Source organism: Eleginops maclovinus, chromosome 2 (assembly GCF_036324505.1).
Source record: "Eleginops maclovinus isolate JMC-PN-2008 ecotype Puerto Natales chromosome 2, JC_Emac_rtc_rv5, whole genome shotgun sequence".
In the NCBI taxonomy this organism is placed as follows: domain Eukaryota; kingdom Metazoa; phylum Chordata; class Actinopteri; order Perciformes; family Eleginopidae; genus Eleginops; species Eleginops maclovinus.
Window position 1 is genome coordinate 27991485 of NC_086350.1, and position 19872 is coordinate 28011356.

Sequence of the window (19872 nt, forward strand, 5' to 3'; positions counted from 1 at the left end):
GCCCTCCTCAGCACAGGAAGAGGTGTTGGAACACTACTGAGCTTCAGGACAATCTGCAAGGAGGCAGCGTAACAAAGACCAATGTTTCCATATAATAAGCTATGCAGCCTACCTGTACACCAACCATGACAGCAGAGCCAAAGGAAAGAGCCAAGGGCCACCAGGGGCCTTTTATACTCTGCTCTAGTGAGGGCTGTGTTGAGGGGAGGACTCAGGCCTGGAGCTGCCTTCAAGAGAAAGACCCAGTCCATAATGATGGTGGACCTCTGAACCATGTAAGGACTCGGACCCTCAATCTTCTGATTCAAAGGCGCTTTTTCCATTGGGCCATACGTTCACCAAAGAAACTGGTCAGGATTACAGACACAAATATTCATCTCGAGCTGGGCTTCATTCTCCTTTCAGTTATGGAGGTCGTTGCTGATTTAATTCTTCCTATTTTCTCACTCCAGCGAAATAAACAGAGTGGAGAACCTACATGACTCTACATGATTCACACAAAGTGTGTGTGTTCTCCTCAGGTGGCTCCATGCTCATTTCCGCTGGCTGCACCTTCTTGCTGTTCCTGAGCTTCAGCCAATCAGCGATCATCGCACTGCAGTGTCTATTCTGCGGTGTCAGTGTCGCTGCATGGAATGGCATCCAGGTGGTGACCGTGGAACTGTTCCCCACTTCTAAGAGGTACCACTCTGTTATTAAAATCTATGTTTTACAAGGTATATGTCAGATGTAGACAGTGTTGGAAAAGGTACGCAGGTCCTTTAAGGTTTAGGTTTTACTGCGGTAAAAGTACAAAGATGATGGTGTCAAAGTACTCAATTACAAGTTAAATTCCTAATGAAAAAATGTGATTGGAAAAGTACAAATGTATTAGCATTAAATGTATTTACAAAAAGTAAAAGTACTCATTCTGCACAATATCCCATTTCAGAATAATGTAAAGTAAAGAAGCATTATCAGCCACATGTACTTCAAGTACTTGTTGCAGTAAGGATCTTTTCACCGTATTATAATATCATATTCATTATTTTATATTATATTATACATATAAGAGCATTTTAGTATTGTTTAGCAGTACAGTACTGCATTATACCATATCTGAATGTGTTTTTATATGTACTGTACAAAGTAACTAGTAACTGTGAATGTACACGTAAATGTAGTGGAGTAAAAAGTATGATATTTGGCTCTGTGATGCAGTGAAGTATAAAGTTGCATTAAATGGAAATACTAATAAGTAAAGTCAGAGGTGGAAGAAGTATTCAGATGCTTTACTTAAAAGTAAAATACATTATTGTCAAAATACTTCATTACAACTAAAAGTCCTGCATTCAAAATCCTACTTCAGTAAAAGTACACGTTTCGGTGCCCAACCCTACTCATGAGTAAAGTGAAAATAGGTCAACATTTCATGTAAGTACAGTACTTGAGTAAATGTACTTCCCACCGCTGGATGTAGATGCACTAAAGCAGGGATTCAGAACAGTTCTCAGTGGGCTGAAGGGTTCTCACAGTATGTCTCTCTCTCAGGGCCACAGCCTTCGGCGTGCTGAACGCTCTGTGTAAGCTGGCGGCGGTGCTCGGCAGCTCCATCTTCACCAGCTTCGTGGGCATCACCAAAGTCATCCCCATCCTCCTGTCCTTCACTGCGCTGGTGTGTGGAGGCCTGGTGGCCCTCAAACTCCCTGACACGCGAGACAAAATCTTGCAGTGAGGTCCCATGAGCTCCGGGGGACAGGATCAAAGCTGAGGCCCAAACATACAGTGTGTGTTTGATGTGGGAAGCTTTTTGAATTGGGTGTGATTTCACTCTGCATCTGAAAAAACATGACTGGAAAAAGCTTATAGCTAATCAATGTAAAATGCCAAACTCTCTTTTTCATATCAACCAGTTTCATTTAGTTCAGGCTGTAGAGACAGTCTGTCTGCCAGCTCATAGTCCTGCTGTTGACCCGGAGAAGTTGAGAGCCCCAACGTTGTATGTTAGAAATGTATAATAGGGGTCTCCAGAACATAGAAACTGCCAGATGCTAACTTGCATATGTTGGGCAATTAGCATAAGTTGCATTCTTTAGCGTATGCAGACAATAGCTCAACAATGAGCAGGCCGATTTTGAGTATTTTGAGTGGTTTTGAGGGTGTTTGAGGATATTGAGTCAATTTCTGACCTTTTCATGATCAAAAATGGCAGTTTTAATAAGAAAGTGTCCGTATTTGGCCACCGGTGGACTGATTTTGATGAATTCAGGGTTTATATAAAAATGTTAGGCAACTCAAAACTGCCAATTTTGATCCTAAAAATGTCAGAAATCCTTAATAATCTTCAAAACTATTCCGACCTGCAAGGTGTTTCCGGGACCTGTACTATACATTTATAACATAAAACTTTGGAGTACGGGTTCCCAGCAGGACTCTGAGCTGCAGACAGGGGTCTGTGTGTACAGGAGGGTCAGTGGTAAACTGGAAACTCAGTCACATATTTACTTCTGTAAGATTGTGATCCTTTACTGGCTGTCTCTTCCTCTGCTTCTTGTCCATCAGTAGTTCCAAGCATGATCGGGACTGATGTTCATTCTGGCCAAACGTTTTCTGTGACACTTTTAAAAGCCTCCTCATCAACTTAGCAAATGACTGCCTGAGAGATGAAACTGTAAAATGCTTGAGGTTAAAGTTCAGGACCACTTCTTAAACTTAAAACATTGTTTTTGCAATGTTGTAATTTCAAGATCTTATTTAGCTTGTCCTACTGTCAGTTGTCAACAAATGACTTGTTCTGTTACAGATGTCTTCTAGGTCTGGCTTAATACTGCTCACATACTGTTGTCTATTGTACACATTAAAGAGTTAAACTGTCTCACAGGAATGAGTTATCTTATCATGGCTCCAATCAGCCAGAGATTGGGGTATGCAACAGATCTACTTCCCTGAGTTTGTTGACTGTCCTTGTGTCTGTTGGAATTAAAAGTGATAATACAAACTAATGTTCTATTTACACATAAAAACCACCAATCAAATTACAGTGGACAGCAACCTCACATCCTCTGGAAATCAGTAATAAAATAAACAAAACTTGCATTTAAAAAAAGTAGAACATCTTAAATTGCTTCCTGCAACTGGCAACCTGAGCATTACCCAACATTTCCTGTGCACATGCCCATGTTGAACCTCCTATGATTACTGGTGGATGGTAGATCATAGGCTTTGTGTAACCATACAGCAATTTAAACATCTCAGTGATGGTGAGATGTGTGTCCAACAGTTCCTCTTTCTGTTTGTTCTGCATGAGTAACACCTCTCCTCTTAGGTTGTAATCAGCTCCTGCTTCAATGCAGGGAAAGAACATCCACACTCAGCTGGATATATCATTAACAATTGTTTACATTTACCTTTCTGTGTGCCGGACCTGCAGTTTTGTATCAAGGTATTTCCTGGAATTGATTACAGTGTCAGAACTGTTCCTGTGTTACTGCTGCTCTCAGTCTTCTGCTTTTTAATCAACAATCCCACTTGTTTTGAGTCTAAACCTTTAATAATATTATTGCACCATCTTGTGGAGGAACCGGAACCTTTATAATATTCAGAAATCAGCCATTGTGCATAATGAGTGCTTATGATTTGGGTGCTTTCAGAATATTTTGATGCACTTTAAATGCAGGATCCAAATCAATGTGCAGGATATTCCTACACTGTGGTATTACTACTTTAACTTACTTTAAATATGTGAGTAATACTCAGTATTACTACTATGTGGTATACATAGTAATCAGGCTGAACACATCTGATCAGCATAACATTTGCCAAGTAAGTTGAAAATAGATGCTGGACAAAAATAGATCATCAATAAAAACCCAGAATTGAAGTTTAACAATGATTGAAAATAACACATATCCCCCCCGCCCCCTTGTATTCTTCAAACACACATTTTCATCTCTAGAACTTTGAGTTCTTTCCTACTCTCTGTTACCGCCACCATGAAGGCTTCTCCCCCCTCCCTGGCCAGAATCAGATCAGACTGTGGTTCAGCAGCCGTGTGTGGATGATGGATCTGTGATTTTGTTCTTCTTGTACAGTTTGATGTTCGATATGTATTTATTACAGGAGGTTTTGTGCAGACTGGTTGTGTAAATGATGCATGTGTGTCCAGTGTTTTCTCTTGTCTTCAACATAACGTGTAACTTTAAACAGTGGCTCTAAGATGACTGGTTTTTAATCAGAAAAAGAGAGAATCACAGTACTGTGACATGGATATGAATTACCACTGCTCCTCTGATTCTGTCAGTGAGCAGCTCTGTGTGTGTTCTGTCTTCCAAAGAGACAGTGTGTGTGACCTGAGGAGGAGCTGAGCAGATGAGGCAGATGTGCTCCTGCTGCTCTTTGCATTGCTTTGGCATGATCTCTAGCTGTTTACTGTCTCAATGTAGGGTGAGACGCTTCTTTTATTTGGACTGTATGGCACTATACTGCATCCTGGCACCTGTTCACATTCTGTAAGGGGACATGCAGTTCTTGGAAAACTAATAATCAATATAAATTAGTTCCTTTAATTAACTGAAGTGATGTAGAATTTAAATAATTTGCAGCACACTTCAGTTATAGTCTAGTTGCCAGCATAGTGAAATGTTGAGTTCCCCAAAGTTTTCTGTTAGAAATGAATAGTACGGTCTCCAGGACATAGAAATTGCCGGATGCTAGATTGCATATGTTGGGAAATTTGAACAATTAGCATTAGTTGTGTTAGTTCAAATGAATGGCATCATAGGCTATGTAAACAAAATGTCTTGGCTGATTTGGACAGTTTTGGAGTGGTTTTTGGGGTTATTGAGGATGCTGAATCCCAACAGTTTATGAAAATCAGTCCACAGAGTACAAATATTGCGTTTTCCGGTTAAAACTGTAATTTCCTATCCTCAGATGATGTCAAAAAATGGATTCAGCATCCTCAATATCTCCCAAAACCCCTCCAAGACTGTCCAAATCTGCTATTATTTTACTATTGTCCTCATAGGCTATAAAGGTTATTAATTATGATTAACACAACTTATGCTAATTGCCCAACATATGCAAGTTAACGTCCGACAGTTTCTATGTGCTGGGGACCCTTACTATACATTTCTGACACAAAACGATTGTGGTACTCAAAATTTGGGGGATCAGAACAGGACTCTTTGAGCTGGCAAACAGACTACAGGATATTGCTATATTACAAGTGTTTGTTTGTCTTCTCTTCTCTGATTTGAAATGGTTCAGAAAACGTAAAAACAGGAAGAAGATTAAAGAGCTGTTTCAACTGTTGCCACTCCAATGTATTTTCATAATAACTTTTTGAACATGAATTATGTTGCAGATTTTTACATACGCTTATTGGCAGGGCAGTACTATGGCTAACCACACTAGTAATTGGCTTATGAAAACATATACATACATATTTGTATTACTATTGTTTTATTTATTTGCTCCAAAGCAGAGATAAAATGCCAACATCTGTTCTGTGTTTGAATTGAAATCTTTGTCTTCCTTCTCAGTGCTGCAGGGGAACGCCCCAGGGTAAAATGAGTCTTTTGGATTTCTGTTTGATTCTCTGTGTGTTTGTGACTGTGACAAATCAGACCAATAAAATCAGTTCATCAATACATCATGGGCTATTTCTGATAACATATATATATACACTGCCCGGCCAAAAAAAAAGGTCACAAGTCTGTGGGGGCAGTGCTATGATCTGGGGTTGCTGCAGTTGGTCTGGTCTATGTTCAGCAACGTGCCCAAAGAATGAGGTCAGCTGACTACCTGAATATACTGAATCACCAGGTTATTCCATCAATGGATTTCTTCTTCCCTGATGGCACGGGCACGTTCCAAGATGACAATGCCAGGATCCATCGGGCTCAAATTGTGAAAGAGTGGCTCAGGGAGCATGAGACATCATTTCACACATGGATTGGCCCCCACAGAGTCCAGACCTGAACCCGATTGAGAATCGTTGGGATGTGCTGGGGAAGACTTTGCGCAGTGGTCTGAATCTCCCGTCATCAATACAAGATCTTGGTGAAAAATTAATGCAAGACAGAAATAAATGTTGTGACATTGCAGAAGCTTGTGGAAACGATGCCACAGAGAATGTGTGCTGTAATCAAAGCTAAAGGCGGTCCAACGGATATTAGAGTGTGACCTTTTTTTTGGCCAGGCAGTGTATATATATATATATATATATATATATATATATATATATATATATATATATATATATATATCCACAGCTGTGTCAGAAAGTTAAGCAAGGGCGAAAAATCTGATGCGGAACAAGGCACATTTTGACCGGGGGTGTAGGCGCCTTGTTGAGTCACCGGTGTGCACCGTGGACAATTGATCAATCAATCAAATGGTATTTATACAGCCCAATATCACACACATTACACTAATGTGTGCTGTTAACACTCGACAGTGTTAACAGCACACACACGAGGTATAATACGAACCCAGCAGCCTCTGAGACGTGCAGCAGCAGCGCCCAGAGAGCTGTACCTTCCCTGCGTTACATTCATTAGATCACCTCAGGCCCAGCCCTGATCATTGTGCTGCCCTAGATATGATTTTTACCCCATCTTTCATCTATTTTTCTTGAATGGGTCCAGAAAACATATTTGATAGCCTGATAGCTTATAAAGTTATACCATAGGTAGAAACTACCTAGTTTGTTGCATTTATCAATTATAACATTATAGAAAGAAAACTGTTTACATGTTATTGGCATTGTTCCCAATAATAATAAACACGGAACTTTGTTTTGTTGCCCTTTCAACTTTTTCAAGTCCTGTCTCCATGTTTCCAGATCTCAGTATTGTACTTTAGAGAGCAAAATTTTCTTACAGTTACACAATTAAGTAAAAAGCGAAACAAATAAGCTTAACAGTTCTTACCCACATTGCTTTCATATTTCTAAGCTATAATAAAATATTACAAACAATATATTTCAATCTGTGGATTTATTGCATTTTAATCAACAACTTTGTTGAGAGGAAATATGTAGAAAGCAGCCTGGGTGATAATTTGGTTTTATGCATGTGAACATACAGTATGTCTACAGTTAAAACTGGGCTAAAATGTAAGTTTAAGTCACATTATAACCATTCTTACCATCACATTTGAATGGCTGCATTTCGACATGCAACATGGCAAAAGTGGTTGAAAAGTTAAAAAGCCAGAGTTTTCAAATACTTCCAAAATAATTATTCTAAACAATTTTCCCTCAGTGTTAATCAGTGGTTACATCTCTGTTCAGGAAAGTCCTATAAAAACACTACTCATATTGGAAAGGAGTCCCTGCACCAGCAGTGTGAGTGCTGAACCAGTCCAGGACCTCCTGCTGGTTCTGCTGGACCCACTTAATGTTGGCCATGGTCCTCTCCAAGGCCTGAGCCACAGCCAGGGAGGCAGGTCCAAACCCTGCTTCATGGTGCTGCTCCATGAAGTCCAGCAGCTGGCAGAGGAAGCACCGGAAACAGGTCATACAACACTCTGACGTTTAGGAGTTACCTAGCAGGGATTATTTAACAGCGCCTACCTGTTCTAGTTCAGCAGGGGTAGAGAACCGTGCAGTAACCCCATTGATGATGGAGGCAAAGGAGAAGGAGCCCACGCCATATCTGAAAATATATCAGTAACACTCAAACAACAGCTCCTCATTGTGTTCACAACAGTTGGTAAAAGATGGAACAAAAATATTTTTAAATTGTGAAGAGAACTAATCCCTGTCAAGCAGGGTTTCTGCTAGGATTTTTTGTGTCCTGAAATAACATTTGACCATGTTTCAATAACATATGTTACAAATGCAACTATAATGTTAATTAACAAGTTTTTTTCCCAGCCGCCGCGAAGGCTAGATTAACCTCTGGTTCTTCGCCGTTAAAACATGCCTGTAGAAAACGGCTTCACAATAAAATAGCAACAAGTAGTCAAGATAGTCAGATTAGCTTCGGCTGCCATACTAACATCACCTGTTCTATACCAGAGAAACGTTGATAACAGCGTTGTGATGCCAAACAGCGTCAATACAGACTCAAACACACTCACTACTATGGGGGATGGGGTGGGGGGTGGACGAGCAGCACTGCAGCGGGCAGTAAATGGCGCTGAACCACATTAATAAACCATGAACCACGGCACTCTGGTGAACAGGATAAGGTTTCAGAAGTAGTTCTTTGATCCAATCTGGCTTCGTATGACTAAAAGCAACACGATTATCGACCCGACGCAGTCTCCGACTGTTGTTGTTGTGAGCAGCGTTGGGGAGAAAATCAGCGAAGTAAACAGTGATGTCATGATGTAGCACCAGTAATGTAGCTGTCAAAACACAAATGTCTAGGGATAGCCTAGGTTAATCTAAGGGTTGTAGGGGTATTATTACCGGACATTTTGACCGGCAGGTTTTGAATTTACCGGTTTATTATACATTTTCCCAGCTAAAAAACGCTAACGGAAACCCTGCTGTCAATCACTTCTGCTTACCAGGCTAAAGGAGAAACATTAGAGGCTGTTAAAGGAGCTGCAGATATGGGGATGTCATTCATGTCATTTTGACTGCACTCCTTTGTGTATGGGAAGATGATTAGGAGAGGACTCAATGTCAATTCAGTTTAAAAAGATGACATTTCATGTAAATTATAATTGTTGTGCTAAAATGTGTGTGATAGATGAACTCAGATGTTTGCTCACAAGCATCAAGTACAACTTTTGTGAAATGGCAGGTGGCGTGGGAAGGTCACTGACAGTTATTTCATCACGCATTAACAGTTTTAATTAATATCATTATTTTGAAATATTTTGTCCGTTGCTCACTGGCTCTGAACACACATAGAGACAAACCATGCGTCACAGGGCGGGATGTTATCTCTCAGGTTTTGTCGAGTGTGTTACTCACTGTGTGAACATGTATTCCCAGTGTTCCCTGACAAAGTTCCATGCCAGACTCTGTCCCTCTCTGTTGCTGGCCACGGCTGTGATGACAGAGGAAGCATCCTGCTTACGGATCATAGTTGAGTTCAAGGTATAAGACAAATACCTAAAAAACAAAGAAACATTTTAAAGCATTTTAAACCAATCTCTTTCTACTGGCACATTCTCATCTCTAGCATTCAAATGTTGAAGAAAAGCTGAAAAATCCCCCCCTCAAACCTGGCTGTTAGTTATTCAGCACTAATGCAAAGGCTATTTTCATTAAAACATTTCATCGCAAAATCATATATAGTCAATAAATGTATTTTAATTACATTAATTCCAACATGGCGTTCCTTTCTTTAACACTCATCATCTGTGGCTCTCCAAAATGTGAGCAGGAATGTGCTACCCTCTGCTTGCACTCCCTACCGATCTGGTTTTTAGGTCTACCTGTGACAGTCACAGCTCAAAGCGACATTCACTCATACATGCAAACAGGTGGGGACCAGAGGCTTGGTGAGGACATGACTACCGGCAGAGCTTCTACTGGTTAACTGTTGTAGCTGCACCTCACCTCCCAAAGCTGTCCTCTGTATCCTGTCAAGTGTCAAGAAAAAAGATTATCTCTCTTTCTCCTGATCCATTTAAAAACCTGAAAGAAAATCAGCTGATCCGATTTGTTGGGTTGTGCAACCATTAACCAATAACCAACCAAGGTAGTCCCCGCCCACCGTATCACCTGAAACTCCTGCTAGAGCACCATTCTGTTTTTTAACCAATCACTTCTGTGGCGTGGCCAGTAGCAGCTAATTAGCATTTAAAGCTACTGACAGAATCAGCACAGGGCTGAAACAGAGGGGTTTATGGGATGCTTTGGTGTTTCAGCCAATCAGACACAGGTTCTGTAAATAGTGTATATGGTCTCGATTAACAATTATCCTTTACCTACATCAATGTTATTATTCTTTTGTCAGGAAGTACTTGCCCTTTAATCTCTTCTCACCTGCCTGCAACTCGCCCCCCATTCAAATGTCGGAGCCCCTCACCTGTACTTTTTCTTCACTCTGTTTAATTTGTATGTATCTAAATTGCTCGCAGTTCTGGTTGTATGTGCTGCAAAGGGGAGTGAACATGTCCTTTGCTTTAATCTTTTCACTTTTTCTTTTCCCTGTTTGGTTATACATTTTACTAAGAGAGATCGCAGTGCTCGGAGAAATCGTTGTTTTACTGCACCATAAATCACTTTGTTACCCTCTTCATCTGTGGAGGAGATGGATGGATACACACCTTTTCAGCAGGCCAACATTGCTGGTGCAGGCCAGAGCAGACATGAGTGTGCTGGCCTCGCTGGCTACTGAAGCGCTCCTGAACTGAGACCAGCCGAACTCCCACTCTGCCTCCGCTCCTGCCTCCATGGCACTGCAGTACACCACCAGGCGCAGGTTGGGATGAATCCTGATGAGACACTTTGTGTTACCTAAATGATTAACTAAAAAAGTTATATATATTTCATGATATATAATATAGACCAACAAATTATGTTGAGGGTCATCCATCCATTGTTTGAACCATGCGGTGGTCAGGATCCGGCACTCTGTCACTCCCGTCTTACAGGCCGTACGGATGGCGTTCACCTGGTTATACCTGCAGGCAGAGACAAACATGGGTAAACTGTCACATTTTTGTACAATGTTGTACTCATATTTGTATACATTTTTTATTGTATCCAGGTTTGTATGCTCACTGGTCAGTGTGTCCGTCAGGAACACGGGTCCAGTCTGATGTCATGTTTTTGAAGTACAGGAAAAGTGGAGTCACAAGTTCCTTTAAGTAGACCTACAAGTGTTACAAAGACAGAGATGGAGAAGTACTCAGATCTTGTACTTGAGTAAAAGTAGAAGTACTCAGATCTTGTACTTGAGTAAAAGTAGAAGTACTCAGATCTTGCACTTGAGTAAAATAGAAGTACCAGAGTGTAGGAATACTCTGTCACAGTAAAAGTCCTGCATTCAAAATGTTCCTCCAGTGAAAGTAGAAGTACTCTCATCTAAATGTACTTAAAGTAGTGACAGTAAAAGTAGTCATTGTTTGATTGGTCCATTTCAGAATAATATCTCTGATATGTTTTATAATTATTGATCATTAAAGTGTTCTCAGAGCTGGTAAAGGTGCAGCTAGTTTGAATGGCTTTGTATACTGCAGGGTAGCTGCTGGATTTACTGCAGGTGAACTAAAGTCTGATTTAAGGGCTGATTATATTTACCATCAGTAATCTAGATCTGTAAAGAAACTAAAGGGATTAAATACATGCAGTGCAGTAAAAGTATACCATTTACCTCTGAATTGTAATGGAGTAGAAGTACAAAGTAGCAAAAGATTGAAACACTCAAGTAACCAGTACTTGGGTAAATCTACTTAGTTACTTTACACCACTGTTTAAGGAAGCTGGTTCATTTATAGAACCAGTTTTTCCTCCTTATGGCAACTTATTTGAGCTATTTAAAAGTGTCATGGTTGCTTTGATGAACTTTAATCCTACCATAGAGAACTTGAAACACTTTGTCTCTGACACAGAGTGTAGTGTACCTGCATGTGCGGATAGACTTCAGTGCGGTCCAGCATGAGGTAGTAATAGTCCAGATTATCCAGAGCAGACTGCCAGGGCATATACTGTGTTTCCACGGACAGATAGAGTGTAGTGTTCAGCGCCAGAGTGTTGGACACCATGCGAGCCCTGCAGGGAGAACAAACACCATCCAAACATTAAAGCTGGATATAGAGTCACAAAAGATGTGGTCTTGGTATGAATCAAATTGAACTATATTCCAGTTCCTTTCTTTAGAGGGCAGTCTTTGGATGGTTCTATATTTCCGACTTATTGCAGAAATGTCTGGCAGGCTAATGTCATTATAACCAATTGCAAGAATGGGGGATCATGTTGACAACAAGAGCTGATGTATTATGTATAGTTTTTCAGTCCATCGTTTTTATTGAAATGTACACCAGTGACGTGCGGTGAGGGGAGGCAGGTGAGGCCGTGCCTCACCTGCCTCCCCTCACGAAAAGTAAAATGAAGAAATAAATTTAATGATCATATTTATCCAGTTGTTTGTATTATTAAGTTATTTTCCTTTTAATTTCACCAGTTTTACATTATTTTGATCCAAAATCGCTGAATTTTCATATTCACGTTCAAACACTGAGAACGGCTGCTCGGTGAGGCACCAACCTGCTGACATGCTATACAGTGAGACTGTAACTGCTGTCTGTCTGTATGTCGCTATTAAAATGTTCAAACACTCTGGCTATATTAACTAATTTCCATACTTTAGCTGGTGTATATGATATACAGGGTTTTTGTCAACTGTATGTCTGTAACGTGTCTCTTGTGCTGAGCAAAACCGCTGCGAAGAGAGACTAGGTGAGGCACGCAGTTCTCCTGCCTCATGGCAGTGGGTGCTAGTGAGTCCAGTTCAAATCTGATTGTGATGACGTCAGTGCCTCACCAGCCATGAACTTCACTGCACGTCACTGATGAACACTACTATGTGCATAGCAACAATGCTAAAGCAAAAATAACCTGGTCAAATGTATACGACGTGATAAAAGCCCTTTGGGATGTTAGGTCTGGAAAAGCCTTTGGATTGGGAACCCCTGGCCTTTCATTTGTTGGCCTGCCTCACTTGATCTCCTGGTCTTGGCCTTGCTGGCCTTAAGGGCCCTTTTTGCAACATAAAGTCCAGACCAAGGTTCATGTCTTTCTTTCATTAAATATATTTGATGATGCAGAATAACTAGGTCATACATTTGACATTACTAGGTTTAATTGTTGGGGTGGGGGCGGCGTCTGTAGGGACTTGGCTTGGGAACCGGAGGGTCATCGGTTCAAGTCACCGAAAGACCAAGTGCTGCCGAGGTGTCCCTGAGCAAGCACTGTTCCCTACACTGCTCCCCGGGCGCTGTACATATGGCAGCCCACTGATCCTAACAGTAGGATGGGTCAAATGCAGGATGTACATTTCCCCTCTGTGGGACGATCGAGGGTTCCCTCCTCTTTTCTGTAATTCCTTACACTGATGCTGTCCCAATATTTCCCATCACACCCTACAGTGGATCCAGAATGCTACCTTACCTGGATGCTGTTGCTGTGCTTGTTCCCATGTGGTAATACCATTATTATTTAGCATAGTTTTAGGGGTGTTATTCTTGGAGTAATTCATATTTATTATTTAGTTGTTATTGTTGGTATTCCTCTTATTAGTCATTATTTAATGTTGTTCTTATTATTTCACCTGATTGGTCAGTCCTTCTTCATCTGCTGGAAGGGTCTGACAACAGAGGGTGTCACTTGCTGTAGAAAATGTAACCCCCCCTGTGATAAATCTGTAATTTTGGATATTGATTGATTGACTTTTTCATAATTTCACATTTTTCTTATAAGACAGGTATACTGATACATTTTCTTTTTATCATGTTAACAAGTAGCAAGAAGCACTTTTCTTTTGTTCTTACACATAACCACTGTTCAGGGGTGTGATGTAGTTTTACACCACTAGATTTATTTGACAAACTGTGTAACTAGTTTCTTTACAGATTCAGATTATTAGCTAAAACAAAATATTAATTAATTAATAAATACAATACGATACTGTAATTATAGATCAAGATATAAAGCAGCAGTATATACAATATAATTAGAAGTAGCTGCACCTTCACCAGCTGTGATAAACACATTAATGCATCAATAATTATTCTCCAATAATTTCATATATATTATTCTGTTATCATGCATTATGCAAGTATGCAAGAAGTAATAAAGTAGTCAAAATAAAGTGAAGAAAGTAAGTATCTGATCCCCTGCCGAATTTGTAAGTTTGCCCACTTACAAAGAACTGAACAGTCTATACTTTTAATGGAAGGTTTATTTTAACAGTGAGAGACAGAATATCAAAAAGAAAATACAGAAATATACATTAACAAAAAGATATGAATTGATTAATTTGATCCCCTTGCAACCAACAAGGAGTCTGGCTCTCACAGACCGGTTAAATAAGTCCTCTTGCTTTAAGAAAGTACTCCTGATATCAACTCTTTACCTGGATAAAAGACACCTGTCCACAGTCAATAAATCAGATTACAACCTCTCCACTGAGGGCCAGACCAGAGACAGGTGTTGTGATCATGGTGGATCAGGACATCAGGGACAAGATTGTAGACCAGCACAAGACTGGAATAGAAGACAAGACCACCAGCAAGGAGCTTGGTGAGAGAGAGACAACTGGTTTGATGATTAGAAGATGGAAGAAGCACAAAATGACCATCAATCGCCCTCAATCTGGGTCTCCACGATCCAAGATCAGGCCTCTTGGGGCATCAGTGATCATGAGAAAGGTGAGGGGTCAGCCAAGAACTACACAGGAGGGACCTGTTAATGATCTGAAGGCAGCTAGGACCACAGTCACCAAGAAAACTATTGGTAACACACTGTGCCGTAATGGATTAAAATCCTGCAGCGCCCGCAAGGGTCCCCTGCTCAAGAAGGCACATGTACAGGCCGTCTGAAGTCTGCCAGTGATCCTCTGAAAGATTCAGAGAAGGCTTATGAGAAGGTGATGTGGTCAGATGAGACCAAAATCAAGATCTTAGGCATCAACTCCACGTCATGTTTGGAGGAAGAGAAATGCTGACTATGACCCCAAGAACACCATCCCCAGCACCAAGCATGGAGGTGGAACCATTATGCTTTGGGGGGGTTTCTCTGCTAAGGGGACAGGGCGATTCACCGCATCGAGGGGAAGATGGAGGGAGCCATGTACCGTAGAATATTGGCTAATAACCTCCTTCCCTCAGCCAGGACACTGGAAATGGGACATGGATAGGTCTTCCAGCACAACGATGACCCAAAACATACGGCCAAGGCAACTAAGGAGTGGCTGAAGAAGAAGCCCATTAAGGTGATGGAGGGGCCTAGCCAGTCTCTGGACCTCCATCCCAAAGAACATTTGTGGAAAGAGCTGAAGCTTCCAGCTGCCAGGCATCAGCCTCCAAACCTTAAGGATTTTGAGAGAATCTGTAGAGAGGAGAGGGCCAAAATCCCTCCTGAGATGTGAGCAAACCTGGTGACAACTACAAGAAGCATCTGACCTCTGTGCTGTCCAGCAAGGCTTACTCCACCAAGAACTAAGGCATGTTTTGAAGAGGATCAAATACTTATTTGCCACCATTAAACGCAAATCAATCAATCTTTTTTTTAATGTACATTTCTGGATTTTCTTTTTGATATTCTGTCTCTCACTGTTAAAATAAACCTACCATAGAAAGTATAGAATGTTCAGTTCTTTGTAAGTGGGATAACTAACTAAATCTGCAAGGGATCAGATACTTATTTCCTTTACTGTATGTGAGTACTTACACCACTGCACTTATAACACCAAGCATTTAACAGGGCGGAAAAACTCCAAGTAGCTGAGTTGACATACCTCGCCAAATTGAAAGAATCATCCACAAGCTGGGCTCTGTTAATCACAGGTATGACCTATAGAAAACAAGTGAGGCAGTAAATGAAAGATGAATAAATGCATATGCAGATCAAACAACAAAGAAAGAAACCAAAAAATCTGAACAACCAAGGAGCTGGTGTACCTGGTGCTCTGAGAGCAGCTGAGCCAGCAGGCTCTCCCAGTTTCCCTGGTCGTAGTTTACCCGGTAATATCCAGTTATATTGATGTTGGCCAGGACCCACAATCCATCACTCCTCATATCAACGTTTACCGCTGAGAAAAAAAAGGAAAAAGTCATCTTCAATAGCTTTAATACCAAAGTCATCTTCAATAGCTTTAATACCAAAGTCATCTTCAATAGCTTTAATACCAAAGTCATCTTCAATAGCTTTAATACCAAAGTCATCTTCAATAGCTTTAATACCAAAGTCATTTTGTAAATTAATACTGTCCGATAATTTACAGAATCACTGCCGTTTATCAGGGTGACAATTACCATAAATATATAGGACTTTTATCTGCATTATTTATTTTTACCATAGTATTACACACCGTTTTTCTCCTTCAGCCACCAGATATCCTTCTGGACTTTACCGCTCTTCATCCAGCGGACAGGAATCAGCCACTCATAGCTAGGGGAAGCACAATATCACAATGTATTTATGATTGAAGTTAGGGTGGAAGACTGAAAAGGAAGCTAAGAGTAGAACATTTAGTCACATTATATCAAACCAGCTGTTTAACAACATTTATACATTCTGGATTTAAGAATAAGTGTTTGAGTCTCTTAAAGAGGCCCTTTACTGCTGTTTGGGTTTTTTTTACATGGTGATGTGTTTTGAATTCTTGATATTGGATGGTTTTTATGTGTGTTTTAAACTTTTAAGTCAAATTTTTTATTGTGTGCTTTTATTCTGGAATGTGGTTTTACTTTCAGCTGTACACTTTTATTTTGAAATGTTGGGACTGATTTGAACCCCTTTACTTCCACCATGCTCATTGACACTAAGTTTCCACAATTCGAAGAAACATCCAGCCAATTTGCACCTAACCGCTCTGCCGTTACAGCAGAGACAGAAGAGACAGCAGAGACACAAGAGACAACAGAGACAGAACAGACAACAGAGACAGCAAAAACATCAGAGACAGCAGAGACAACATAGACAGCAGAGACGGCAGAGACAGCAGAGACGGCAGTGACAGCAGAGACAGAAGACACATAGATAGATAGAATCGGAGGATGAAACCCTCTTTATTTGTCACATGCATGCACACAGCAGAGCACACACAGTGAAATTAGTCCTCTGCATTTAACCCATCCTAGTACTAGGAGCAGTGGGCAGCTATCGTGCAGCGCCCGGGGAGCAATGGGGAGGGGGGATTGGAGGTGTCCGGTGCCTTGCTCAAGGGCACCACAGCAGGGCCTAGGAGGTGAACTGGGACCTCTCCAAGTAGCAGTCCACTTTCCATATTTCAAGTCTGTTCGGGGACTTGAACCGGCGACCCTACGATTCCCAGTCCAAGCCCCTACTGACTGAGCCACTGCTGGACTGACTGAGCCACTGCTGGACGAGACAGCAGTGACAGCAGAGACAGAAGAGACAGCAGAGACTGAAGAGACAGCAGAGACAACAGAGACAGCAGAGACAGCAGAGACAAAAGAGGCAGCAGAGACAGCATAGACAACAGAGACAGAAGAGACAACAGAGACAGCAGTGACAGCAGAGACAGAAGAGACAGCAGAGACTGAAGGGACAGCAGATACAACAGAGACAGCAGAGACAACAGAGACAGAAGACATAGCAGAGACAGAAGAGACAGAAGAGACAGCAGAGACAGAAGAGACAACAGAGACAGAAGAGACAACAGAGACAGCAGAAACTTCAGAGACAGCAGAGACAACAGAGACAGCAGAGACAGCAGAGACAGAAAAGACAGCAGACACAGCAGAGACAGAAAAGACAGCAGAGACAGAAGAGACAGCAGACACAGCAGAGACAGAAAAGACAGCAGAGACAGAAGAGACAGCAGAGACAGAAAAGACAGCAGAGACAGAAGAGACAGCAGACAGAAGAGACAGCAGAGACAGAAGAGACAACAGAGACAGCAGATACCACAGAGACAACAGAGACAGCAGAGACAGCAGACACAGCAGAGACAGCAGAGACAGAAGAGACAGCAGAGACAACAGAGACAGCAGAGACAACAAAGACAACAGAGACAGCAGAGACAACACAGACAGCAGAGACAGCAGAGACAGAAGAGACAGCAGAGACAGCAGAGACAGCAGATACCACAGAGACAGCAGAGACAGCAGAGACAGAAGAGACAGCAGAGACAACAGAGACAGCAGAGACAACAAAGACAACAGAGACAGCAGAGACAACACAGACAGCAGAGACAGCAGAGACAGAACAGACAGCAGAGACAGAAGAGACAGAAGAGACAGCAGAGATAACAGTCGCCGCACGCTGACAACAACACAGCACTGGAGGAGCTGTATGGGATTATCGACAGGACAGAGACTTCTCGGCCAGAGGCCGCATTTATTGTGGCCGGGGATTTTAACAGAGCCAACATGAAGAAAGTCCTGCCGAAATACTATCAGCACGTCAGCTGCCCCACGCGCGGTGGAAATACACTGGACCATGTTTACACTCCTTTCCGGCATGGATATAAAGCCCTCCCCCGCCCTCACTTCGGCAAGTCAGACCACATATCTCTTCTTCTGCTCCCCGTTTACCGGCAGAGACTGAAGAGGGACCGATCTGTGACGAGTACAGTGCAGCGTTGGTCGGAGCAGTCTGACTCTGCTCTCCGCCACTGCTTTGGCATGACGGAGTGGTGTGTGTTTGAGGAGGACGATATTAACACACACACTGACGCAGTCATTTGCTACATCGGCAAATGCATCGATGACGTCGTGCCGCGGATTACTGTACGGACATTCCCAAATGAGAAGCCCTGGACAAACGGCGAGGTCCGAGCTAAACTTAAAGCACGGGCCATCGCGCACAGCGGCGGTGATTTGGATGAGTACAGGAATTCCAGGTATGCACTCCGGAGAGCTATTAGCAGTGCGAAAAGACAATACAGGGACAAGGTGGAGTCGAACTACAAGGGCTCCAACGCCAGAAATATGTGGTATGGACTAAAAACAATAACAGACTACAAAAGGACAACGAGTGGTGCTGAGGAAGTGTCTGCATCTCTCCCAGATGAACTGAACACATTTTATGCACGCTTTGAGAGGCCCCCGGCTGTGGAGGCACAGAAGGCCCAGGATCCCTGCTCACTGGTTTTAACCAGTGCAGATGTGTGTAGATCTCTGAAAAGGATCAACACACACAGGGCTCCTGGACCTGATGGCATCCCTGGCCGTGCTCTCAAGGTGTGTGCAGTTCAGCTGGCAGATGTGTTCACAGACATTTTCAATAGGTCATTGCTCCAGTCTGTAGTCCCCACATGTTTTAAAGAGTCCATCATTGTCCCTGTCCCCAAAAAGACAAAACCCATCTGCCTCAATGACTACCGCCCAGTTGCACTCACCTCCATCATCATGAAGTGCTTTGAGCGGTTAGTCAAAACTTTTATCACCTCCTCCCTCCCTGACTCACTGGACCCCCTGCAGTTTGCCTACAGAGCAAACAGGTCCACGGATGATGCCATCTCCCTCACCCTCCACACTGCCCTCTCCCACCTGGACCAGAGGAACACTTATGTGAGAATGCTGTTCATTGACTACAGTTCAGCATTCAACACCATTGTGCCCTCCAAGCTCATCATTAAGCTCAGGGACCTTGGGCTCAACAGCACCCTCTGTGACTGTATCATGAGCTTCCTAACGGGCAGATCCCAGGCAGTGCGGATGGGGAAGATCACATCCTCCACCTTGACCCTCAACACCGGAGCCCCTCAGGGTTGTGTGCTCAGCCCTCTCCTCTACTCCCTGTTCACGCACGACTGCGTGGCCACACACAGCTCCAACACCATCATCAAGTTTGCTGCCGACACGACCGTCATCGGCCTGATCACAGACGGCGACGAGACGGCGTACAGAGAGGAGGTCAGAGCCCTGACATCTTGGTGCCAGGACAACAACCTCCATCTCAACGTCAGCAAAACAAAGGAGCTGATTGTGGACTACAGGAAGAGGCAGAGAGAAGCACACACACCCATCACCATCGACGGGACTCCTGTGGAGAGAGTCAGCAGCTTCAGGTTCCTCGGGGTAAACATCAGTGAGGACCTGACATGGACACATCACACCAGGGTCATATCCAAGACGGCTCGACAGCGGCTCTTCTTCCTCCGCAGGCTGCGGAAGTTCAACATGGACTCCAGGATACTCTGCAACTTCTATAGGTGCACCATCGAGAGTATCCTGACTGGCTGCATCACCGTCTGGTATGGCAGTTGCACCGCCCTCAACCGTAAGACT

The 19872-nt window shown here is 42.5% G+C and overlaps 2 protein-coding genes across 2 annotated transcripts in view; one reads left to right on the plus strand and one right to left on the minus strand.

Moving 5' to 3' along the window:
- Positions 1-6905, plus strand: part of LOC134880600 (synaptic vesicle glycoprotein 2B-like) — a 56929-nt gene extending 50024 nt beyond the window's left edge. Inside the window, exons 14-15 of the mRNA XM_063907594.1 lie at positions 522-681; positions 1531-6905. Coding sequence (XP_063763664.1) covers positions 522-681; positions 1531-1714 — 344 coding nt within the window. The 3' untranslated portion in view covers positions 1715-6905. The remainder of the gene's footprint in view (positions 1-521; positions 682-1530) is intronic.
- A 56-nt stretch (positions 6906-6961) lies between these two features.
- LOC134880591 (aminopeptidase N) overlaps positions 6962-19872 on the minus strand; it is a 35428-nt gene continuing 22517 nt past the window's right edge. Inside the window, exons 14-23 of the mRNA XM_063907585.1 lie at positions 15984-16063; positions 15574-15704; positions 15411-15466; positions 11518-11665; positions 10676-10767; positions 10465-10575; positions 10219-10386; positions 8915-9055; positions 7559-7640; positions 6962-7474 (exon numbers count right to left, since the gene is read on the minus strand). Coding sequence (XP_063763655.1) covers positions 7295-7474; positions 7559-7640; positions 8915-9055; positions 10219-10386; positions 10465-10575; positions 10676-10767; positions 11518-11665; positions 15411-15466; positions 15574-15704; positions 15984-16063 — 1189 coding nt within the window. The 3' untranslated portion in view covers positions 6962-7294. The remainder of the gene's footprint in view (positions 7475-7558; positions 7641-8914; positions 9056-10218; positions 10387-10464; positions 10576-10675; positions 10768-11517; positions 11666-15410; positions 15467-15573; positions 15705-15983; positions 16064-19872) is intronic.